Source organism: Symphodus melops (genome assembly GCF_947650265.1).
Source record: "Symphodus melops genome assembly, chromosome: 3".
In the NCBI taxonomy this organism is placed as follows: domain Eukaryota; kingdom Metazoa; phylum Chordata; class Actinopteri; order Labriformes; family Labridae; genus Symphodus; species Symphodus melops.
The window spans coordinates 19,082,944-19,109,850 of record NC_136693.1 but is presented as its reverse complement, the minus strand read 5'-3'; the positions used below and the strand labels follow the sequence as shown (position 1 = coordinate 19,109,850).

Here is a 26,907-nt window from a genome sequence, read left to right as displayed (position 1 = left end):
AGGCCTGCAACAGTGAAACTGTAAGCCTCCTGGTAGCTTTTTAGCTCCTAACAGTGTTCCCAAACCAATTTGCATTTTTTCCTTTGAATAAAGTTTATAATATTTAATTACCAAATCTTGACAGTGCACCTTTAAATATTGCCAAGTGCTTTGAAAATGGTGGATTAGTGTTCTGTCTGTAAATGATATAAGAAAGAGTACAGTCTAGACTTGCTCTTTTTGTAGTGTCTTGAAATAGTATTACTATTTCATATTACTAATAGTATTAATGGTAGTTATAAATTCGAAGAATACAAATAAAGATTTAATGAACCAATGTCCTGGAATTAAATATCACTCATCACAAACTCTTTTGGGTGCTGGTTGATCCATTCAATCTGTGATGTCAGAAGATGTAACTTTTTTTACTCTTCAGTTATGATACTGCTTACTGTGACCTTGTTGTTACTTCATTGAAAAAAAAGGAAGACTACATGGAGTTTTGGATAATTAGTAAGTAGCAAGTCATTAGATTAATTAGTAATTGATAACTAAAACTTTCAGTTGAAGCCACATAATCAATTAGCGTTTATTTTCACAAGCACGATTTGTTACACAAAAATAGTGGATCACATTTACGCAATTTATACAGTTCTAGAACTCAATGTACAATTAACAGACTAACTAAATACCAATAGTTGAATATGTTCTCACATTGCACACAATATGATTAAAACTTACGCAAAAAACATTTACTATTGGAAAGTCACACAATTTGACATAAAAATCACATTATTTACAAAAACCATCAATGTAAGACCTTTAGCAAAATGGACTCTGATATCGTCTCAGGGTTCTCCCATCTATCTGTCAGACGCACTATACAATCTATCCTGTAAAAGCTCCCCAGCTAAAAAATGTAATTCAGTCTCTTTTTTTTTAAATGAAATATAATAAAAGTAATAAAGTCAAGTAGCCAGAGCTGAAAAACACCAAATACACGAGTAAATACTGCACTTTGCTTGAACAGCATGGTGGTTTTTACCCTCTAATGCAGGCTGGTGAGATGAGCAGTTAGCTTAAAGAAGTGCACTTTGAGCCTTAGCTTAGCAAATGTCTGCAATGAGGTCCTTTTTTTCTTAATTTACAAATAAAATAGTTTTCTACTGGCATCACATTTTACCCCGGAGTCATGGACATCACTACTTCAAGGTGGCATACTTTATTTGATGGAGAGAGAGCAGCAACAGAAGGGACAATTCTTCTCCTCCTGCTGCTGCTTGGCAGGGTCTGTGATAGTGTGTGACATGTGAGAGCACTGGGATATAAATAGTATGCAATTATTGGTTAAATGGGCATCATTTACTATGCAAAGTGTATGGTATTATACCAAGGGCCAGATGCAAGAACATTTAAAAGCTGAACTTTTGCTGTATGTTTTCTCTGAATCTTTGTGAACATTAATGGGGATAAGACAGTAGTAAATCGATTTTGGAATCCAACTTATCATTTCGGGGGTTTTTTTTTTTTTTGGGGGGGGGGGGGGGGGGGGGGGTTATTTACATACTGTATACTAGTAATAAACTGTTGTAATCTTTCAGCCGACTAAGCTAACCAATTTGAACCCACAGCTTTAAACAGGGTCTAAATGTTAGTGTGTTTCTCTCTGCTATGTTGTCGTCACAATGGATTAAAGTTAACCTTTAACTTGCAAATGATTATTGCATTGTCAATAATCAATAGGCTGACCTGTACACTTTGTATAAACCCTGTCCCCGGGACTCAAACTGCAAATGTAATTTCGAGGTAAATCAGACTTTTGGCATTAATTTGGCGTAATTAATTTGGAGTAGTTGAGTAACACAGCTGATCATCTTGTTTCTCACAAAACATCCCAGCTACTCCCTTGGTGGTTAAGATCAGAATTAAATACCTTCATGTTATGCTCAGATGTCATTTTTCTTTCGTTAAAACAAACCCTGACAATCCAGAGGACAAAGACAGCAGCAGACAATCATGCAGTTCTGTACATAATTGGATATAGTGTATCCAGCCCTTGGTACAATCATACATTTTGGTCATCTTTGTACATGAATATGGACACAGCTTCATCGACTAACTGGCTGCCTTTGGTCCTGAACTCTCCACTCTTTGTTTAAAAAAAACTAGAGATAAAGTCCAAGAGAGTTTTCACGGGTTACTTGATGTTCCTTTCATTTGAGAGCGTGGTTCTTATTTGCAGTGATTTATGTTCACAGATACATACAAAAGGCGTTGCAGTCAAAGCATTTGTGAAATGTGTTTGTGTGCAAATGACAAGTGCACCCAGACATTCACCGTGCTGCAAATCCCCTGCGTCTGAGTTGTCTAGAAATGTACAAAACTGAGACAACATGAGAGATGAACATCAGTCCTGTTCTGAGAGGGAGATTTTTGGAGTTGGGGGATTTACTCAGAGAAGGGAGGGAACATGCCAAGATCAGCAAAGTCTTCAATGTTGTAGTTGGCAGTTCCCTGAGTGGGATCTCCAGCCATCGGTAACATGTCCTGCAGACAAAAAGAAGGCTCAAGATCATGTTCTGTACAGGACACAGTTTTTATTAGATAGTTAGTTAGTCACATAACAGCACTTAGCAGTTGTACAATGACATGCTCCACAACGGTTGCTTGGAGTGTGTGTGTGTGTGTGTGTGTGTGTCACCTGGAAGACTTCTGTCTGGCTTGGGTTGGGGTGCGTGTGCTGTTCTCCAGCCTGCTGGGAGTGATGCTGGCTCTGCCACTGGGACCAGACCTCACCAGGCCGACCCTGGAACTGGGCTCCGCTCTGACTGCCCTCCCCCGAAACATCTGGCAACACAAACAAGACTTGTACATGAGGCAAGCTCTTCAAATGGTTCAGTTAATGTTGCCAACATTTTTGTGCAATTTAGACAGCATGCATGAGTTTTGATTTGACAATAAATCATATTGAAGCTTCAAATCCTTGACAACCCTACAATGTTGAACCTTTTCTGTAAGTAACCTAGTTTATATTGTCTGTTGTTCCACTGGCTCAATGGCACCCTCCCTCAGGTCGAGTATATATATTCAACGGTAACTGTAGTGCTGTATCATTCTGTTAGAGTCATGCTGTGGTAAGTTGCTGTGCGCAGCACAATATATAAATATTGTGTATTCATGTCTGTATTAACATTTATGGTCTCATGAATACACTGTGATGTGTATTTTTGATCAGATTGTTTGTAGTGTTCTGCCTGTGTACTTGCCAGTACTTATTCTGTTCAGATGATAAACTGCAGCATGAAAAGACAAGCTAGCCTCACGCTCTAGGCTCAACACAAAACACAGAGTTGAGAGGTTTATTGAACCAGCCAACTGCCATAAAGGGCAAATGAGCACGGTTACATGTATTTAGCTGGAGATTATTAAAAAGTAAGACACTAATCTATAGCATACATAACACAGTGGAATGATCAGAAAGCATCCAGAGTTTATTGGTTAACAACTCTGACACAATATGTCTTCTCTTGAGCTAAATTTCCATAATGATGTGTTAATCATATAAACGTAACAAACTGATTGTGCTGACCACGATCATGTAAAAACAAGGAGTCAGGTCCACTCGTCCGTCTGAGAGCAGCCGAGTCAAACGCCACTCTCCGCTCGTTCAAATCTTTTGAATTTTAACGCCAGCTGGTATATATTGCTCGGATGATGACCATCGCTCTTATACTACTTTGATAATGCATTGTGGGAAATATTGAGTGGAATATACAGGGTATGATCATACACACACAGAATTCAGACAGCACTACAAAATGCTGTGTCATAGTGCACTATATATACACATATATATATATATATACACACACACATACATATATACATTTTGATGGACGCAGACTAAAAAGACGCTTGCAAACCAAGTACCTGGATGATTTTCTCTCATCAATTTGCTTTCCTTCAGGAAAATGCTTCATTTGCAGCAAGAAGTTAGCCGTTAGAGAGAGACACACACACACACACACACACACACACACACACACACACACACACACACACACACACACACACACACACACACACACACACACACACACACACACACACACACACACACACACACACACACACACACACACACACACACACACACACACACACACACAGGAAAAGTGCAACATTTTTTTAAAAGGACAGCTCACCAAAAGCTGTGCTGCGGTTTGTCAGTCCTGAGTAGGCGTTGCCACTTGGTGAGGACGTGGCTGGAGATGACAGGGGACTGTAGGAGGCTGGATCCGTCTGGTAGCTGTGACCAGAACCAATACCAAATGGACTGGACTGGGCTTTACTAGACTGGAGAGCATAAATACTGGTTACAATATGAAATAGCACATCTGGGCAAAAACTGTACATTCAGTTCAAGCATAAAAAAAAATCCAAATTGTTTCAGGTCAGTGCAGCCATGTTTGTTTTCTTATCCCTTCTAAGCCAACAATGATAACTCAACCATTATCTATAGAGACATTAAAGACTCAAACATTCCTTGTAGTTACCTTAAAGGGATAGCTCTTTTTTAGAGTGGGTTTGTATGAGGTACTATCTGTAAATATATATTAACAACAGGAGATACCGGCTTGGCCCCTTTGATGACAAACCCGTCAGACACTAAGTTATACTTCAATAAATCATTATTAATAACAATTAATTTTATTTGTATAGCACTTTACATCAGAAAATCTCAAAGTTCGTACAAAGTTTAAAATAAAAAAGGAATTCTTAAAACATGAAACATACGAGGGAGAAATTAACAGAAGGCCTTTTTAAAAGATAGATCAGAGAAAGCCGTACAGTGCATGACGCGATGCAGAGCTTAGTCCTTGGTGGTATGAGGGTGTGTGGATGCTAAATGGAGCGTGCGTGAAGTGGTCTGGTGGTAAGGGGGAAAAGCAACGTGAATACACTGATGGGTGAGGAGGGAGAACTTCTCTGAGTTTGACAAGAAGCCAGTGAAGGGATTTGATGATGGGGGTGATGTGTTTGCATTTGCGCAGAGGCTCCCTCCTGTGGAATTGTCCTCCACATCATTTATAAACTTCAGTTTTGGCAGTTCTAATGGCACCGATGTTGGTTTACCTCACTTCTTTCTTTCACAGTCAGTGCAGAAGACCCTTTCCTTCTTGTTTTTCTAGCTCTTTGGTGATCCATGGTTAACGATCTTTTGGAGGGGGTGATGTTGAGAAGGAGATGTATAATGAAACAGTGTCCACTTGCTTGTTAATATTGTTGAATGAGGCTAAGAGGTTAATCCAGCCAGTGGATTCAAAGCATCCTTAAAGGAAAGTTTTCAGTGGTCCAGTGCTTGATAATCTTGATAACTTTCTTTGCCTTCCTTATGACAACAACATTAGCTGAAGGCAGATGGTGTGGTAGTCATTAGAGCCACCTCAGCCACTGTACTGTTTAAAAAAAAAACCCACACATTTTGTCCAAGAAAATAGTGCTAAAACAAAGTGGCTTGCTGGCGGCCAAGTAAACGGCATGAAAAACAATAATGTATGAATTGCTTACAACATAACATATATAGCATAGCTTCTGTGCCAGCACTTAAAGCATGTTTCTCAATCAAAGGGCTGAGCCAAACAGGATATGTGTATAGAACTCTTTTTGAAAAGTATTTTATATAAACTAACTTATTTTTGTATTCACATTGGAAAATATTTGGAAATGTTTTACTTAGTTCGCTTACAACAAAACGATAAAATATTCCCTTGCAATGTTACCTCCCTTTTTCTGACAGGCAGTTATAGCTGCAGTACATCACTAAACAATGAGGTCTAAAATGTTTCTCAGTCTTGAAGCAGTCAGCCAGAAATATTTTGTCCTCATATTACCCAGCTGCAATTATTGTGATGCGTCTAGAGGTAACTGAAAACTTTTTTTCCAGTCCAATGGCTGATCATGTCTCATGGTTTGTGTAAAACAGATGAAAAATGACATGCAAAAAACAGTGAACAGTGTGCACGCACACACTTCATAAATTATGCATATATCCCCAGCCTATCTATTAACAGTCTCCGGAGAGAAAAATGACTGTGACAATCATGGCATCCATGAAGATTGCCGACTATTATTAACACTTTAGTGATAAACATCAACTGTGTATTTGTGTGCACACATTCAGTATGTATTTCTGTTACCTGTCCAGAAAAGGGTGGGCGGTTGCCTGACCATGCCACCTGGCCTGGGTTGAGTTGTCTGGTGATCTGTGCTAGATTCTGGTTAGATGAGCTTGACTGCTGGATGTCATTAACACCAGGGACATGGATCACAGAGGAACTTAGTGTGCCAACAAAGAAAAAGAGTGATCATTAGACTAAGCCTTTTCTCCAGGGAGCTTCAGAGAGCTATATAATTGAGTTATGGATATAACCTACAGAGCAAGAGAACACTTTTACACATGACTGACATGTACCTGAAGCTTTTGCCAGAATGTCCCTGCTGAAATGGAGAGCTTTGCGAGTAGAGCTGTTGTCCTCCAGCAGTAGAGGAGGGAACCATCATCTTCTTATCTCCAGCTACGCAGACAAACACCATGGTTAGTGTTATAGAACTGACAGACAGCCAGGATATGAGTTTGTGTTTAATTATATGTCCTACAGCCAGATATGCCGGTGTACATCTCCGTAAAACGTGGGTCTCTCTCCTGAGAGAACAGTGCTTCTGTCTTGTCAATGTTCTTCCCGGCCTCATGCACTCCACTGCTGACACTGGCCACAGGCACCTGAAATTAAAGTGTGTGTGTGTGTGTGTGTGTGTGTGTGTTTGTGTGTGTGTGTGTGTGTGTGTGTGTGAGAGAGAGAGAGAGTGCGAGTGTGAATACACTTATTTCAACTAAAAATGTGAAAGAGAATTGGAAGCTTAAGGGTTCAAACCTGGGAAAGATCGTAAGCAGTCAGTCCGTCTCTTTGGTGAACTTCAAGTTCTGCCTGCTGCTGCTGCTGAAGTTGCCTGCAAAAAACCCCCCAAAAAACGACACAAAATTTCAGCATCAGGACATCAGACAGAATTCAATTAAGCTACATGTAATTTTTGCCCATAGGACTCCACTAATTAACTTTAATTACTACTTTCACAGATAATCACTCTTTGTTTGCTCTGTTTTAAGATGATAATGGGGTTTGGGCGCAGATGCCCTGGTGGTTTATTTAAAGCCCAACAAGGTCTGCTTCGAGAGAATTTCCTCAAGTGAAGGTCCGTAACACCATATTGTCCAACTTGTGATATGATTCAGGGGCATATATTTGAAGGAGCCTAGTTGTTGTATACATGAAAGCAGAACTGTAAAAAAACGAGTGTCAAATTAAATAAACTTTAATTCATTGGTATGACAACATTTACTCAGTGATAATTAAATGTGCCTAATAAAATATTAGAACACATTTTCTTGCTTCAATTAAAATCAGGTTTTATATTGAAAAATAAAATACAGACAGACAGCTTCCGGAAAAGGACACATCAACATCAAATGGTTTACATTTGGAAAAATTCAATAAAAGTTGGAGTTTTAGTTTCTTATTTTGTAGTAACTCATTTTTAAAACGTCTAACAGCTTTACCACACGCTTCTCTCTCTTTCCCCCTCATGTTCCGCCGTCACATTTCATCTTAGTAAATTAAATGAGCTTCAGCTCGACCTGTTTACATTTTTAATCTGAGCTAAAATGATGTCGGGTAATTCCTGTATTAGTCAAAAAGATTTATGTTGATTCAAAAACAAAATCAACTTTGAGGGAACAATGGCCGTGTGTGTACGCACAAATGTGATATTCATCAATATATTTTTACCTGCATTTATTTTTACTCTGCCAACAAATCCATGCATACACACAACCTTTGAATTAAATGCATGACACACATTAAAAAAAACAATACATGTATAAACTCCTCAAAAAAAGTTTTATGAACGTGAAGGCGAGAGGAATAGAACGTTGAGGTGAAGGAGTTCTGTCCAAACAATTACTTATTCTAATTTTAATTGTATGTATTTTAGGAGCAGCTACTGTTTGTGTTAGTCAGATACTTGTTACAAAATATCATGAAATTAAAATAACAGACTTTGTACATGGGAGTTGGTACAGTAAAGTCAGTTTTATAATCCGGCTCAACTGATTTCAGCATTTGGGTACTCCTTTGTTCAGCAGTGAGCTGCATGTCTGAAAGAGGTTTTAGTGACCCTAAAGTTGAGTGGGTGAGTGTTTATATATCAAGACATAAAACATATCATCAGTGACCTACTTGACATTGGTGTTGGTGCAGATGATATACTCTATCTCATCAGAGTATGGGTTCTGGAAAGTGAAGCTGCTGGTTCGGATCAGCATCCATTCCCTGTTCTTCATTCGGAAACGATACATTACAGATAGCACCTGACCCTTCAACTTGACCACCTGCAAAAAGAGGGAAAAAAACGGATTAATACATGGGCCATCCAAGCCTAGCCTGAAGGTAAAGCTCTCTATATACCAGTCGATCTACAATCCAACCCTCACCCTATGACCTTTTATAACTTGGAGATATGACAATTTGTGATAAGTATTTCCAAGATTAATTTGAATGCCTTCTATTCTGTTGTTCGTATGAATTTGTAGTGCATGTTAAAGCTGTAAAACATAATAAAAAACATAAGTAAAAAAAAGAAAGAAATGCTTTTTAATTTTCCGAACAGAGACGCATTTTCGTTCTGATTTATTTTCAATCTTTGCATTTCATTTGGGCAAAGGATGGGGCAGGAAAGTTACGCAGGACTTCAACTCCCAGCCCGACATCGACGCAATATTTGAAGCAGCTTTCCTGTAAACAAACAAGTGGATGTGGAAACTTTGAGTTTTCCCCTTCTACACATATACAAGCTAAAGTCCATTTAGCAGTCGTTGGACTTATTTAACTCGAAGAAAAGCTAGGGACTTAGCTTTAATTGGAGGTAAGTTTTAGCTTGTAGCTAAACAGCACAGCGATTTGTAGGAATCTTAGTAAGTTGTTTGATAAAGCATTAGTTACTTTGAGTAATTATAAGATAATGTCCAGAAGGGGAAAATAGTATGTAGTCAATAGACATTGTATTAACAATGACATTATTGAATGGCTAATGTTATGTGGTAAGAAACTGCTTTAGCTAGTTGAAATTATGTTGGCGAAGATCATGTTATGATAACACCGCACACACTGAGACCGCAGCAACAGGACACAACAGTGCCGTTGGCAGTTACGGTTAGCTTAACGTTAACTAGCCTAACGCTAATGTTGCTGTTGTTGTACTGACCCAGCCATCTATCCATAAATGGTTGTTTTGACCCTTGCATATCTGAAGTGCAATCCATGTTTTGTTTTCTAACTGTTTACCTTTTTCTACCTGCCTCTCAAGTATCTTTCATTTCCAACCTTAATTTCTGTAAACTTGCTTATAGCTGTTTTTGTTTTTGTTTTTTTACTTTTTTTCTACTGATGCTGTTTATACTTCCTGTTTTCCTAGTTTTTTTGGAGCTGCTGTAACACTCAAATTTCCCCCATTGGGGGATCAATAGATAGATAGATAGATAGATAGATAGATACTTTATTGATCCCGAGGGAAATTCAAGATAGAATAAAGTTTATCCTTACCTGTTGGAAACTTTCTCTCAAGTGACTCTGGTCCTCGGGGTGGCAGAACTCTAGAATATCTTTTCCCAGCAGGTCCTACAAAGACATAACAGTTAATTAGATCCATACTTGTAAAATAAAAGTGTTAGTGTCTTAATACATAAATATAACCCAAGTCCCATAAAAAGTTGAGTTGTGTAAATTCTTGACAAATGACATCTCATGGCACTACAAAAGAGCAGGGAAAAGATCTTACTTATCGTTATATTATCTAAAAAGATCCAACATGAATCCATCATGTGCACAACAGTATGGAACATTTAGCAAAGATCCAGTTACAAGGAAAACCTTTAGAGGCAGAACCTTCAACCAGACTCATGTTGAACAGCCATGTGCCAAAACTGTGATGGGCTTGGAAAGAGGTGATTTAAGCTGCTTCAGGGACTCCTTTGAAAATGTTTGGGGCATTATGAAGCTTAAAGTAAAAACAATGGGTGACAAGTCAAGAAAGCAAGAAGGCCATTTTGTCACCTGGACTCTTTTACTGAAAAAGGACATTCATTTGGCAGCATATTTTGTTCCTACGCCTCTATGAATGGTTTCAAAGTTAATGGAGCCTTCACAAATGTGAAGGTTACTCATATCAAGTGAATTGATTAACCCCCATCCCATCACAGAGGCTCACTTTCGAACGCTCATAACAGTCCGGATAGTCCCTCTCCTCGCAAACAGAAAAATCTAATTTTGACACGTCAGACTTACGTCCACTTGAAATGAAATTAAAATGGGAACTGACCTTTCCAAAACAGTGTTATTTCTCAGTTTGTATTTTTGCTATTTTCAATCAAATGTGAGGTTTCAATGCTTGCAAATAATTACATTCTGCTTTTATTAGCATGTTTACACAATCCCCATGCATTAATGCATAAACTAAATAAGTATATCTTTGGTAGCCATAGCGTTGCGAGTCTTTGTCCATCATATCAGGTAAATCAAATTTGCCACTTTCTTCTTTAAGATTGCGCATCCAAACTTTCCTACATATATGGTCATCATTCCTTCAGCAATCATGGCAGGAGGACTTTATCTCGACAACTATACATTTCTCAAATAAAATACTGTAAGGGAATAATGGATGATAAAAAAGTAAGTGGGTAGTACTCGGGAACACTAGGGGAAATAAATGTACCTGTATCACCTTAACAAATCTGGAAAAGCCCAATAGACGTACATATTTTTAGTGAATAAATCAGCATAATAGGTTAATTCTTAAGTAAACAGTTTGTTGTTTTCAGTATTTTTTTCACTTTGAAAATGGCTCCCCTATAGGAAGCTGACCTTTTAGCAAGTTAAAGGCTTTTATCATTATTAAAATCATGATGTCATTATCAACAACTGTGAATATTTAACAACTGGAACTAAAAGCTGTGTTAGCATCACTTGAAAAACGTGTTTCTTTAGAGTGATGGTATTCTGTTGGAAATGTGCATTATACTGAATTTTCACCCTGACTTCAAGAAAACATGAGAAGCTTTTGAATTGCACGGACAGGAAATAAAACTGGGTTTAAAAAAAGAAGTAAACTAGAGAAAAGTGATGCTTCTTAATAAATTTAGATCAGTTATTATTAAATAAATGTTATAAATACAAATCTTTGAAACACATCAGAACAAGCTATTTCAAAAAAGCCTTGATTCATATACAGTGAAAGTAAAAATAATACTTTAAACAACAACAATTATTAAGTAAGCAGCTAACTGTGCCTCTGCATGTATACATTACAAGGACTGCACATACACACTGCACACCCCTAAATTAAAAACTATTATCTCTAATGTTAATGATGGATCCTTTTATCCCACCTGAGGCTGATAACCAATGACATTGATGCAGCGCGGGTCCACAAATGTGATGACGCCATCTGAATTATGACGCGACAGGAACTCTGTGGGCACTGAGAGGCCGTTCATGTCCATAGAGACCGGAGAGCTGGTCACCTGAAGGAGGGCATACACACATTTCTGACAAATTCTTTATGACACAAGAATGAGGACAAGAGAATTGAAGGGTAGGAGCACAAGTAATTCTATGCCTGAATTTTTTGCAATGAGTTTCTCAATTTTTACCCAAATCATTTTAATTCTAAACCATCTGATCTGTTGGGCTGTGACCTTCAATATTGGCCCACTGATCACTCACTGATCCTGCAAGTTGGGGAGTTTGAGCACAAAGCAGCCGACAATGAAATGAAAAAAAAAATACTAATAAATATATATTGTTATGTAAACGGTGGAAAACCAACCATCATTAATAGAATACTATGTGTATGCTTTGATTACTATTTATTAGTGTAATTCCATGAGTATGAGGCAAAACAACTTTTAAAAAGTTTTGGGTGTATCAAAAGGTTGATTAATGAAAATCCGTCATTCATTAGTCGAATATGTAAAAGTCTAAAGTAAATTAAAGCTTAGTTAGCCTTCCTTGAAGGCTCCGATGAAATCAGTATATTAAGCTATAATTCCACAAAGTGGAATTAGTGGTTGGGCTGTTTGCAGAGCAACACATACCTGAAGTCTTCCAATAGCAACAAGGCAATATTTCCCAGTCTGGCCTGCTTCTGTGTCTTCCTCTGGTATTGTCATACCTAAGATAAAGAGAGAGAAAGAGACACATTTAAAATTGAGTCCCAGTAAAGCCGAGGATGAAATATAATTCAACAAAAAGAGAAAAGCGTAAAACAAACGATTGACTGATTGATTTCTCATGTTTGCCATTAGTGGATAGTACAACTAAAAAGAGAGGAAGGAATGAGTGCAGGACGACTGAATCTGACCATGGCCCCTTTTCTGCCAAACACATGGCAGCTGCAGCGAGGACTATAGCTTCGATAGGGGGAGGCACAACATAATCGCTAGGCTATCCAAGAAATCCCCAGAAAGCAAAAAAAAAAAAAAAAAAGAATTTGTGAAAGAGTAAAGCAATTTTTCCATTTGCTTCTGGAACCTGGTTCACCAGCCTTGGCACTGTCTATGGAGGTAAATGGCTGTAAATGATTACAGTATTTTAGCTGTAAACCTTTTAATTTTTTTGTGTGCGTTATGAGTATCGGCGCTTCTGCTGCTTAATTGAGCTTAAATGCAGATCATATGGGCCTGTGCTGCGTCGCTATTAACCCACAGCTCGAGTGACGCCAAAACCCGGCCTACTGAGAACGAGAGCTGCATTACTTGCATGAACTCTAAAGCTCAACTTCCTCAAGCGCATTTACAACAATTTCCCACGTGTATTTATTTTGGTTATATACAGATTCATGTTTCAGGTGAAGTATCCCTTTAACACCAACTATACATTTTGTGTAATTTTTGTGATTAGGATAGGGAGCAGATCTGGCTCAAATGAAGAATTGGCTGTTCAATTTCTTCAAATGAAGTTTTTTTTATTGGACTGACAACCAGGGGATAAAAAGCTTGTTTTTTCCCCCTCATCATTATAGCACACGAGGCCCTTACTAGACAGGTACATTCTCTTCCCAGTTAAATTAAAATAAATAAAAATAAGATTCTTTCTCTGAACACTCTCTACTCTTCAATACACATAACTAATATGAAAAATATTATGCGCCTTAAATACAGTTTCCAGTTAAAGGCACAGTATGTAAAATCCGCCACCAGGGGGGGCTCTCAATCGAAAAGATAATAAAAGATGATGTTGAGTCTGGTGGGAACTCATGGAAGTAATTCTCTCAGCTTTGAGGTTGTATAAGAGTGTGCATATTTTTTTACCTGCAGGGGGCCAGGCTTTGATATAGCCAGTGCAATGCACGACGGAGTACTGAGCCTCTCCTTCTTTTGATGGTCCAAGCCCATTCCTGGCCAACAAAGAGAGAAAGACACGACAGCATGTTGGCTACTCTGCAGTTGGACACATTTGTTGACTTATTTTGACTCGAGCAGAATTCACAAGCTGCATGCTTTTTGAACACTTCTAGTCATTTCAACCACAAATTATATATATACAAAAGTTACCAAGTTATTAACATTTCTTAATTCCCCATAAAAGGAAACAGAAATATTTCCCTTTTCCTGAGTTAACTGTAAGGGTACTTATTCCAAAATTATTAAACAAATGTATGAAATACTTTATTCTGATTTCCTGCTATTCCTTGATAGTAGACTGTTGTTAAGAAGAACGAAAGGTTACAGAGAAAAACAAAAGACTGCGAAGCCTCGTTTCCACACAGCGGTCTGGTATGGATCAGTACAGTTTGGTTTGGTAAAGCCTGATCCCGTTTGCATTTCCACAGCCAACCGTGCCATATTTGGTAAGCGGTATTTTGGGGATCTTTTCCGGCTTTAGTCTATGGGAACGCCACAAAACACTCGCTGTACCGAGACAAACTGAACTGAACCTCTGGTGGAAACGGGGCTTTACTGTACCTGTATCTCTTTCTCATGTTAGACAGACGGTTTAGAGAGATGTGATCAAGAGGAGCACTCCCACACCTGCAAACAAATAAAACATGAAGACAATAGTAAACGTTCCATTCCATTTGAATGAACAACCGAACAACAGATTCACTGTATTGGCAAACACATTGAGTGATGTATTATGAGCCTTGTTGTCTTTTTTCTTGTTAGGATGGATCATGCAGTTTTTGACTGGGTTTAACTTGACCAGTGTGTTTACCTCTCATACATTTAAATGAAAAGAAATACCCCGAAGAGGCCCCCAAACAACAGAACAGTATTCTGTTCCATTTCTGGTAGCAGTGTTTATTTAAAAAAATAAAAAGTTCATATTTTAAAGATGTGCCATGGGTGAGAATTAACAGCACAGTAAACTGTAATTATAATGATAATAAAAAACTACAAAAAATGTAACAAAGACCCGAAATGTTGTAAAACAATATATAACAAAACCCAAAATGTAATAGCTGGTCAATAATGAGACCAAAACGCTACTATGTTCATCTGGTGCTCTTCAGTGTGGGGACCCAACTTAGAAGCTAAAAGGTTTCAGAACTTGTTCATGACCATAAAATGTTAGGTAGCTGATGACAATTGACTTATTCAAAAAACCAAGTCAATAGATAGAAAAAGAAAAACACCTATTCACAGTAACCCACCTCATGCGGCAAATGAAGGACCGTCGGGAGCCCATGCACATTCTCATAGACGACTGCTGTCCCTCCTTCTTCACTGTTCCTGTCTTCAGATCCAGAATTCGGCCTGTTTACACAAAAACCGCAGAACACATGTTGAACAAAATAAAGCAAGACCAGAATAACAAAATGGTTTAAAAAGAAAGAGGTTTTGTACATTTTTTCAGAAAATAAATAAGAAAACAAACTCCGGACTCAGGAACTTCTATGGGTGCTGAATCCTCAACCACAACATTATCCAAAGTATTCCAGGACAGCACACCAAATTCCAACATTGAATATTTTGTTGTGCTGTCCTGAAATACTTTTCATACGTTTGTCGGGCTTTTCACACAGAAAGAAGTTACTCATTATTTATATTCAAAGTATGTGGCTAATTTTTATCCTATTTTGGATACATCAGGGTGTGCATCTTTCCTTTCAAAGATCATAATGTACAAACCTTGATATACAGGATGTAATCCTAGTATGGGAGAAGACACAAGTACCTAATTAGTAAAATTCCATTTAGAACAACCTCAAAGAGACACAACAAAAGGCTTACTTTGTGGACTACAGAATAAATGAAAGATAAAATGTATCACTGCCAAATAACGTGGCCCTGTATTTATTTCTTGTCCAAGAGACAAACGTTTGTCAACATTTTGAATACTTCCTACGCTTTAAACAAAGAAAAGGACAGCAGCCGTGGTCAAAGGACATAAAAACAAAGTACAGACATTGAGTGCATCATGAAATACGTATTTTACAAAGCCTCAAATTGGCATTACAAGCAGTGACAGTGATCATTCAATAAGCCATCCACATTCTGCCTTCAGACCCTGCCAACCAGCTTCCTTACAAAACCTTTATAGCTGTCTGGCAACAGCCTTACTGCAAAAAGTCAACGGCTCCCTCCTATCAGGCACTCTTCCAAAGGCCCTGAAAGCTGCAGTTATTTAACCCCCACTAAAAAAAGAGCAGCCAGACACCTTTGTCTGACAACAGCTCAACAACTTCTTCACTTCAAATTACTGTTTGGAAAATTTCCAATCCTTTTTCAGAGCCCATCACAGCACTGGAAACGGCTCTTTTTAAGGTTCTTTTTAACGACATTTGGATCAATCATTATTCTGGCAAAACTTCGATCCGAGTACTGCTGGAACTTAGTGCTGCTTTTGATACCACTGACCAGTAAATACTTCTAGATAGACTCGAACACTGGGAAGGACTCTCCAGCACTGTCAGGGTTCAGGGTCTAAATGTAATGTGTCCTAAATGCATTTTTTTTTCGACCTTAAAATCAGGTGAGTGTGCATTTGGTTTGCTGGAATAAACTGCAGCTGTACCTCTTTTTTAAAACTATTAAAAAACAACTTTTCTCTCAGCCTTTTGGTAGTATGCGTGTCTTTGCTTACGTTTATGAGTTCCTCTTCCCATGTAAGTGCTGCATGATTAGGACAGAAAATAGATGTGATGTCTGTGCGTTGTATGGCCGATGATTTCTTTCATTTGTATTATACTATTATGTTTTTACATTTTCAATTATCAGGAGTATTTAGTGTGTTTCTACCTGATTTCATTTTTTTACATTCTAATTTCAAGGTATTTAACGTAAATCACATTGTGTAATGAAATGTGCTGTACAAAAAAATGGACTTGGACCTTTATTTGACATGTGTGCCCTGCAAAAAATATTATCTCTGACCGAGTGAAACCTGCGCCTGAAGATACGAGTGACAGAATACACTGACATTTGCTATTTTATGCTCCAGGTAGAATTTCAAACATAAAACTGACTTCACCACTGTCACACACAGGTTTTCATTAGTGACAACAATGCTGTAAGATTTGCAAACGGTACCCGTTTCTGAAGTAAAACAAAAATCATGGGGTGCTCCAAACGAAAGGTGGATTCAGAAAATCAAGAATCTAAGACTGAGTGGACTGACAATTAAGCCTTAGCGCTGCCTGCGGGGAGCACCAAACCAATGTGTTGATTCTGTAATGAGACAGTTTTCCTTGTCAAAAGTGGAAACATAAAACATCATTATAAAACAAAGCATGGCTACTTTAAGCAGAATTACCCCCAAAAAAACTCTGAGGCAAGGACCAGAAAAATAAGCCAGTATCAAACCAAGCAACACGCACTATGATAGTCAGGTCAGCCACACAACAGGAGGCATGGGTCTTGGGCAAGCGCAACAAACGCTCCCTGCAGCAGGTGAAAATGGCCCTGAACATTCTCACCATACTCTTGCTAGTCAGCCTTTTTAATGATGACTATGGTGAAGAATAAATCTTATGAACACCGTTACCGACCCTGGACAGATTGGAAATTGGACCTTTTGGGTAATTGAGTACCCCTGCATTATATTGTGCATGACATCATTGGTGAGACAAACTTTAATTACATTTGTGATACAGTACAAACAAACACTACCAATAAGAAGTCCACTGCCCTGTGTGTGTGTGTGTGTGTGTGATATCAGACACAGGGTTATAGGAAATCAATGCTGCTCCAGGGAGGAATTTTCAAAAATAACTCCGTACAATTAAAGAAGAAATTCCGTACTATTAAAGTCAAAACGTTTCCTGTACCTGTCATGGAGTTTTCTGAAGTGCTGAGCTGTTCCCTCAGCTTTTCCACATCGTCTGGGTGCACTTGCTCATAAAGAGTGCTACCAAACCACTCAGACTGCGGGTGGTTCAGTACAGGTGTCACCGAGTCTGACACATAGATCACCCGGCCTGTTTCTGCTGCAACCACAAACAGGAAGCCGTCCGCTGCCTCCAAGATCAGATGCTTGAGTTCCTACAGAGTGCAAAATAGGGGACATGAGCACATAAGCGAGAAGGAATTTAAAAGTGAGAGGAGGCCTAATCAAAACCATGTGATTGCTGTAATAAACATGGGCGTTGAACTCATTGTAGAGGGAACAAGTCCAAACCACTTCCACCAAGCACTCATTCACTACACCTAACTTTTACCAAGCCACAAACTCACATCCATCTCTCCACCCTGCACTCATTTCAGAACCCTTCCAGTCAAATCCATTTCACTGTCTTTTTGATACATCAATGACAGAACATACCAGGTTTTTACCTCTACCCTTAGTGTATTACATTTTTTCATAAGAATACCCACGTCATGGAAATTCTATTTCATGTTTTTCTTCATCCTTGAAAGGGCAAATTTGAAGGCTGGTTATGTTGCACGCTGTCCTATTTCGACAGCTACGTCAAATGATACTCTCTGTCCCAAACAAACGAAAGACCAACACAGTCCCAAGATTAACTGTGTTTTTTTTTTTTTTCCCCCTTTCTGGGATGATCTTTATTCATCATAAAGTCTAGTTTAAAATGGAAGCATAACAATGAATAGGGTTAGAGAAAAGTCAGGAATCAAGACATGAAGGGATCTGTTGATGACCATGTTAAGTTTCAACAGATTTCAAGTTTGTCAGCACATTCTTGAAGATTAAGAACACTGGTCTGGTCATCATAAATTTACCTTTATGGAAGAAGTGTTTGGCCATAAATAAACAACAAGTATGATGTGATGACATCTAAAGTGTGGTGACCGTAAGGCCTTCAGAGAACCAAGTTTGAAGGAAGACTAAAATAACATTTTGTATAATCAAGTTTCAATATAGTCAGAAAACTAACATGTTCTTTCTGCATTAATCCTTTGTCTGCACAACATTAATACATATATTTTGTCATCTTAACACGAGTGTCTTTCGCTTTAGGAAACAGCGAGGTGAGGAACAAAAACACTGCTGTATTTTAAATGAAAACATGAAGAAACATTTATCAAGTGTGTGATTACTTTACAGAAGTAAAAGGATTGGATGTGCAGTGTTTCCAATCCATTTGAATGCATAGAGAAAAAAGCTGTGATAAGGATTATAAGCTTTACTCTACTACTTTTTTTTAAATCACACTGCTTTTATTTTGAACACGACTATATCTTGTTGTAATTGTTTTAATACTGTTTTCTTTATTTCCGTTACATAGATTCTCTTTGGGGTATTGTCGAGAGGAAGATGAGAGACACCAGACCCATCAATGCAGATGACCTGAAAGCCGGTATCAAAGCAACCTGGGCTTTCATTACAGCCGAGCAGTGCCACAGGCTGATCGACTCCATGCCACGCTGCATTGATGCAGTAACTCGTGCAAATGTATAACTTTTCAGAAATCTGACTATTCTGTTTTAAATATCCTTTTTTAATTGATCTTAGCAATATTCTAATTTTCTGAGATGCTGAATTTGGGTATTTTATAAATCTGTAAGCCATAATCATCAACACTGCTAGAAATAAAGGCTTGAAATATTTACTGAATGCGTAATGAATTTACACGTTCTGAAATGAGTGATAAAAAATATTGAAGTAATTTCTTTTAGATGCATCTGTACATGATTACCTGTTCAGTGAGAAATGAGGGCTTGTAAGCCCCATCAGTGGATGTGTTTCCTGTGCCCCTCATGGATTTCATATGGGAGACAGCCATACGTAGAATGGTCAACTTATCAGGTTTTCTTGCCAGAGCGCTGCAGGTAGGCACCATGTCTGACAGCTCAGTGATGTACTGGGTCATTTTGTTGCGCCGGCGCCGCTCAATCTCACTGTGATTCTCCCTGAAACAGGGGAAAGAGCAGTTAGAAGCCTTGCTTAAACAATTGATTAAAAGATGCATTCGGCTGCAAGTCTTTTATTTCTTGGACTCAACTTCAGTTCAGGTGTTGTCAATGTGAACAGCAATGAATGGTTTGATTTAATTGAGATGCAATTCGATTCCACTGACTATGTCCAAATAGCAAAATGTTGTCTGGAAGTTGACTGTTAATTAGGTAGTCATCTTCTCTTTATGCTATAGTAGAGAAGATCTCTGTTGCTCACACAGACACCCTGCAAAACAAACTCACAACAATAGCAAAGGCTATTCAAATTAGTTTGTGTTGTGTTGTATTGTGGCCTTCAAAGGCAGCGTTCTAAACACAGAAATGAAAGAAGTATATTTTCTTTTTAATTGTTATTAATGTCTAGATGTTGGATAGTCTGTTGATCCCTGAGTCAATGAACAGAAGCATTCACACTTTTCTGTGTTATGAGACTTCCAAACAGAAAGGCGATGTGATCCCCTCTCTGTGCTGGCATCAGAGGAGGTGACAAAGGCCGTATGGCAGAGCCAGAGGGAGAGAGCTGTGCGATGCATGCTTGCATGTGGCGCTCCAGCAGTGTGTTTACACGTCATGCTCTCAATTGCTTCGCTGTTATGCACAGTGAAATGACACTTATATTGAACAGATGCAGAATTTGTATGAATGTACAAAAGGCGTACGGATGAAACTTCTTTAACGCACTCTGAAAAAGGGCTATAGTGCATGCATGGGGCAAAGCCTTTTGCTGTGTTCATCTGCAGCCAAATCAATCTGACATATGACAATGTTTCTGTTCATTACAAAAAGTGCATGTTGTTGTGTAGACAGTTCAGGAAAACAGCTGTCGCAAAATTAATTTCCAAAATAGTACAAAAAAACTCAAGATAAAAAAATGATGTGAAAGGATTGCCAATACGCAGTTATGAAGAACTGATTTCTTTTATGATGGAGGGAATATATAACAGCCCACTGCATTTGTAATTGTGGAAAATAAAACCTTGAAGCCATGAAGTATCCAAATGTTACACAAATAGAAAGTTCTGCAAGGTTTTGAAAGACAAAAATCTGACGTTAAGAATATTTTACTTTTTCCAAACACACAGAAAACTAAAAGGATCCAATATGTGAGGGCGTGAGCATCCACTCTGGGGAGGAAGAAGCGAGAGGAAGATAGCGCTCTCCAATGTTTTTAATTTGTACTGCAGTACCCATTTTAAACACGAGATGTCAGAGTTTCACATTTGTTCCTTAGTAATTAACAGGTTTTAATTTTAAGAGTGTAAAAAAAGAAGAAGAATTGTCGCATACCCCAGACTGAGATGATTTGGCTTTTTTGGGCTAGTTCTGAAAAACTTCACATGATAGCTCCTTTTACTGGTCTCACCTTGAAAATTTGCTTGGTCCTTCTCCATCTTCGTCATCGAAGTCCATTCTGAATAACAAGAGGAAACACAGTTACTATTTCTTATTTGTCTAAGAAGTCTTTGTCTGCTTAAAAAAAAACAAAAAAAAAACTGGTGTAAAATGTATATTCGCAGCAGCATCAGTTTGGATTGACATCTGCATATACTGCACAAATGTGTCTATTCCAACAGGTCTACGTGAGTTGATGAGTACTTTCACAGCTTCCACCAAACATATGGAGAAGTCAGCAAGTTATAAATGAAGCCAGCATGGAGGCATGCACACTGAAGTTTGCACCCAGCTTTCAGACACTCACACACACACACACACACACACACACACACACACACACACACACACACACTCACTCACTCACTCACTCACTCACGCAGACACACGTTAGTTTTGATTTAAATACTTTATTGTGACGCCCACAAAATGTGCAGTCACATTTCATGTCACTTGGTCACGTTTTACTTTGGGGATAATGTTTATGTGTAAAGAACACTAATATGTGACGTAATGGCCAGCTGACCTGCACACCTCAGTGTGCTTCCTCATTCTACCAAGTGAAGATGAACTGTTTGTGCATAAATACATCTCCTGCTCTTTCAGGTAACCTTAACTTGTGTGTTCAAACATTTGTTTGTAACCCTCAAACATATGAAATAAATAAGAAAATAAACTAATAAGAACAGAGCATTTGTAGAGTAATAACGCTGAAGCAGTATTTTTGCATGACCTGAAAAAAATAAAAATAAAAATAAAAATCAATGCCCTAAGTGGGCTCACCACCATTGATTCTATTTGTGCTGCACCATAAAGATAATTATAATGAACTCATCCTGCCTTCTTTCTTTTGTATGGAGTTACATCGGTCTCGTCTTTGTGTTCATGAATGCAAACAGAAGGATTCACAAATATATTTTGTGATTTGTATAAAATGAGTGTTCCTTTTTCAACACACCCACAAATATTTATTTTCTAATAAATGTTATAAAAAAAAAAACTCCACAAATAATAATTAAACATGTTTTTATTTTAAACCCCTCTAACTCCATAGTTTTGCTGTATGATTTTAAGTTTTACTTTTGGCTTCTTTTCATCCCATATAAAGATTCTTTATATCCTCTCTCATACATTCAAACACTAAGCTGCTATAAATAGTGGCAGGTTCTGAAACAGAATAAGAAAAAGTAGCAAATAAGGAATTTAAATGACATAATAGTTTGTTTAGTAGAGTGAGTGGTAAACATTTTAACAAACGACCATATAATGTTTTTAACGGCTGAGCACAGATTTTAAATGTCAATAATCACGGTTGATCAGGTTTCCCTGATCATGGAAAGTCATAAATAGTGATCATGATTATTTAATTAATTAATTGTATAGGCCTACTGCACAATACTACAAAGTGACCTGTCACCTATTTGACCAATAGCTAGCACTTGTGGAAAGCCCTGTATCCAGAATGATTATTTCCAAACTGCGACTGTACTCACCCTCCTGATCTCCTCTTGCCCCCCCGGCCTGGCATGGCTCCTCCCATCCTCACTTGGCTGGTCCCAACTGCTCCCTGCATCGGGACTGTGCCTGGTAACTCACTTCCGATCTCTGTTAGAGATGACAGCATATGAGCAGAGGGTTAGCATTAACAGAAGTGCTGTTAAAACTATGGATTACCCATTTCCAAAAAATACAAAAAAAGGTTTTCTGTAGAGTTTGATACCGTTTCTTTTCAGCAGCTCTTCTATAGCAGGCTTCATTTGACACATTTTTAAATAGATGATCTTTGAGACCTCAAAGTTCAGGTAACTTTACTGGAAATAGTTTGGGACATGGGACTGTGCCGTCTCCTTTCCTTTTCACCTTGTAAACCTCTGACTTCCAGTTTCACTCCAGGTCATGCTATTTGCAGAAATGCTCTGATGAGTCTGCAGTGGTGGCGTGTATAAGTGATGGACAAGAGGGCGAGTACAGGGCGATGGTTGATAACTTTGTGACAGCGACAAATCACCTGATTCTGAACCGCGGACAAGACCAGAGAGATGGTGATCGACTTCAGAGCCACAACCGCTGTGCATCCTGGGAGAGGATGATGACTGTGGTGGAGGAGTACAAGTACCTGGGCGTCAACATAAACAACAGGCTAAACTGAAAGGCCAACGCTCAGGCTGTGTACAAGAAGGCTATGAGCAGACTCTACTTTCTGAGGAAGCTGAGATCCTTTAACGTGTGCAGCAAGATGTTAGAGATCTTCTACCACTCTGTTGTATCCACTGTACTCTGCTGTGGTCTGTTGGGGGGGGGGGGGGGGGGGGGGAGTGCTTTCCCAACGGACGCCATAACCCTGTACAACAGCTCACCTCCTCCTGCGAGCAGAGAACCGTCATCATGATCATCTCTGTCTTTTCTTTCTGCTCGTGTTAAGTCTATTATCCCTGCACACACTTCATCGGCCTGTCTACTCATCATTAGTAGAGTCAACCGTTTCAGCTGCTAACTTGTCTGTACTCCTGCATCACTGAAGTTCACTTTATTTGTCTGTTTACTTATTATAGTCAAAAGTCTCACCTGATAACCCGTCTATTCTCTGTACTTTAATGTCGAGACGTCATTGAAGTTCACTTCTAGTTTGTGTGTCTGAGCTGTTCAACGCAGTTTGCTTTGAACAAATTTGACATCAGTTCAGTAAATCAAGATCATCGAATCGACGCTCCAAACTAATAACTAACTTCTATCAAACAAGCGGAGGAGAAGTAGAAACAACTAAACAAAGAAGAAGGGAAAAGAGTGATATACAGTTGCATGACACGGCAGAGCTACAAGGCGTCCACCCGCCCGCTTCTTCCACACAGTAGTGTGGGAACAGTACGAGTGAATGTGTTGAACATTTGAATGAATGTAAGATGGCATAATGAGGAAGTGAGAGGGTCCAAGACTGTCCACACATTATCTTCACAGGGCGAGCAGTGAGGAGAGGCTGCAGCACGAGGAAACACGGCAGTCTATTAAATCAGTCGGTTTCAGTGTTCAGTAAAATGACAAGGAAATGAAAAACAATAAACTAAAAAAAAAATGCAAACTTGGATACACATGTAGCCTTCCTAGATGGAAACACAGAGTTTGGAAAAAGTGTACGTCAAAACTCACACAGGAGTTCCCTCAATAACGCACACCTTGAAATCCATCCATAATGTTTTCATATTGAAAATCTTAAAAAGTAATGAAATTACCACCAAGAAGATATGATAAAAATGTGGCTTATAGTAGAGTGCACTTAAATGTAAATGTCCTTTAAAAAAAAAAAAAAAAAATTTCACAAATCGAACTTTTTCTGAAGATTTTTCACCCTGAAAATATTCTTATTTGGGGTATTGTTAATGAAAACAGAATTCTTCTGATTTTATGAAGACAATTGACAGTTTCCTGTGTTTGTCTAAGTTCCTGCACTTAAACATTCTTAATGGAAATGAAGACAGAAACAAAACTGTAGGGAAAGGAGACAAAAACTATTTTTTTTCCCTTATATTTTAAATTTGATCTTTCATTTTTGTGAGAGGAAACACTTTGGTTGTTCTGAATTTCATAAAAGACCTAGTTGTTCCTTTTGGCCCCCTCGTGATATGGTCCCACACCACTGACCCAATGTATCTGCTGCTAAAACTCGGGCCATTTTATACAAAATAATAAAAGTATAAATCAGACAGTTTCTTGTCCTCTTTGAGCAGCACAATCTATTTCAATCATTTTCAGAATGAGTTAAAGGGCATTCAAAGCTTCTCTCTAGCTTAGTGTGACTGCCTTTGTGACATCTATGAGGGCACAGGGTCTCCTGCCCTTTTTATTGGCATTGCAGAGACATTTACTTCTGCTTTGAAGAAAAGGTGATTCACAAAAGAACAACTCATTAATTTAGGAACACAGGTATAAACAATATAGTTTCAGTACAGGGTCATAAATTAACCATGAATTTTCAGGGGATTTTTTCGCCAGAAATTAAAAATACACGGATGTTTCTGAATGACGCTCATTGTCTCCTGAATTCAATAAGTGGATGCAACTTGCCTCAAGGTCAATTTAGATTGTATTGTATTTGTTATGCAGCAACTGTGATATTTTTCACTGAACGTTTACTTCATCTGATAAGTTTCAAGTTAAAATGTTTTTACCTGCTCCTCCACATTACAGCTGGCTGTTACATTCAATTTAAGCGTTTGCTGCTGCAGTAAATAGACACACACAACCCTTTTTAAGTGATTTCACTTGTCATGTTTCACATGTTCTTACAGCAATTGGATCTGGGTGACAGCCAGCTGGAGATTATCCTGGGATAACACAGCATTCCCACATCCCTGGGTATCTGATCTGAGGTCAACGCACCTGATCGTTCTGCACGCCGAGGGCAACCGTGAGGCTGACTGCAGATCTGCAAGCCAACTCATTCCTAATGCTGCTGTTGCTGCATTAGGAATTACTTCATTCCAACTGGGTGCCATTCGTGACAAACAGCAGTAGCATGCAGATGCAACATGGAATTGTAGGCATCCGGATTTGTTTCCTCAAAAAATGCTGAAGCACTTTAGGTACACTGTAACATGCTCGAGCACATTTTGTACAAAGATCACAACAGCAAATCAACCAGTTCACTGCCTCATGTCAGCGTTCTATGAGCAGTGTGATTCAGCTCATTGGAAACATTGGCGAAGGTGAGGGCAATACATAATGTATAGACTTTCAATTTAATTTATTTGAAAACTTGTTCTAATCTGGGTAGATATGTTGTTGACTCTTGTAAATCTCAGACATGCCAAATTCAACTGTAGACTTTATGCTGCTCACTGCACAAATCTGAGTAAAACTCTCCTTAGGAAATCATATAGAAGAGCATAACACAAGAATAAATGTAAACATTGTCAACAATTTAAACTGTATCTTTGTAATCATTACAGTTGTTACATATTTACAGAAACTCACTGTAAACAATTCACTCTAAACCGGCACATCAACTATTTCAAGGTTCCCTATTTCTGTACCAAAAACACAGAACAGCACATTTCCCTGCTCCCCACTGGGGGACATCCCGGACTTCAAATCAGGGAAATGCATTCTGATAGTTTACTAGGCATACCGATATAATATGAAGTTTAACTTGGTTTCTTCTTGACAATACGATGAACTGCACAATGGTTTTAAATTAACCATCAAAGCCATTTTGTTCCCTTCTGACATGATAATCACGACAACAGGAAATATCGACCGATTTAACAGAACAGTTGTCTTATTTACTGAATATAGAAGAGGTCATGTCGAACATAAAATCCCTCCAAGGGAACATATCGACCTAAAGGTTGAGCAGTGGGAATTGTGGCGATTTCAAAACAACCTTTTGTATATGAGGAGAGCTAGCAAACGGTGGCTGAGATGAGTGCAATAGCCACACTTAGCTTTGCAAAAAAAATACAACGGTATCAGACAATAACGATAGCGATTACGCTAAGATGTTTTTATACAGGTAATTTTACAATCACCATGTCGTTTCAACATTCGGACAGATACATTGGCCCCAAAGATGCGAAGAAAGGCTATGTTGTTCGGTGGGGGAAGGGGGATGGATGCTGGAGCCAGGCTTCGACGGCCTGCTTCGTTTTTAGCCCTCCTCAGTAACACTACATAATAGCCAGGCTATGTTTTAAGTTCTAGATAACACCCTTATCCTCGACATTAAGAGACAAGGTACTGACTTACCTGACGGGTTGACCGCAGTGGGAGTCGCCATGTTCCTCAGATGTAAAATATGTCAAAAGCAGCGATGGAGATTAAGCACAATAAGGCTCGTGAGCCCCCCGCGAGACTGTCGAAACTCGGCTGGATTAGCACGCGAGGCACGGTCCTTCACATCCGTCAACGTGGAAAAAACTATCTGATTCAAAATATTTAAGAAAGGCTTTTTCTGACTGAAATATTACCAGCAGATTCGAATGGAAAATTTCTTCCAAACCGCACTTTATAAAATGCAAGATATAAAATGTCTGAATGGAAGCACCGCGAGATTTTGGGTTTGCTTGCCTGAA

General features: G+C 38.6%; 1 protein-coding gene across 1 annotated transcript; it reads right to left on the bottom strand.

Moving 5' to 3' along the window:
• Positions 1-539: 539 nt before the first annotated feature.
• On the bottom strand, positions 540-26,907 carry arnt2 (aryl-hydrocarbon receptor nuclear translocator 2). The gene is made up of 19 exons (XM_079339905.1): positions 26,582-26,907; positions 22,336-22,447; positions 20,814-20,861; positions 19,192-19,405; positions 17,362-17,575; positions 14,746-14,848; positions 14,057-14,122; positions 13,403-13,488; positions 12,188-12,264; positions 11,480-11,614; positions 9,639-9,713; positions 8,277-8,428; positions 6,915-6,990; positions 6,640-6,763; positions 6,455-6,557; positions 6,180-6,318; positions 4,185-4,335; positions 2,681-2,826; positions 540-2,526 (listed from the first exon to the last, which is right to left on the bottom strand). Exons 1-19 carry the CDS (start codon positions 26,610-26,612, stop codon positions 2,428-2,430), a joined length of 2,151 nt encoding a protein of 716 aa, XP_079196031.1. The 5' UTR covers positions 26,613-26,907; the 3' UTR covers positions 540-2,427.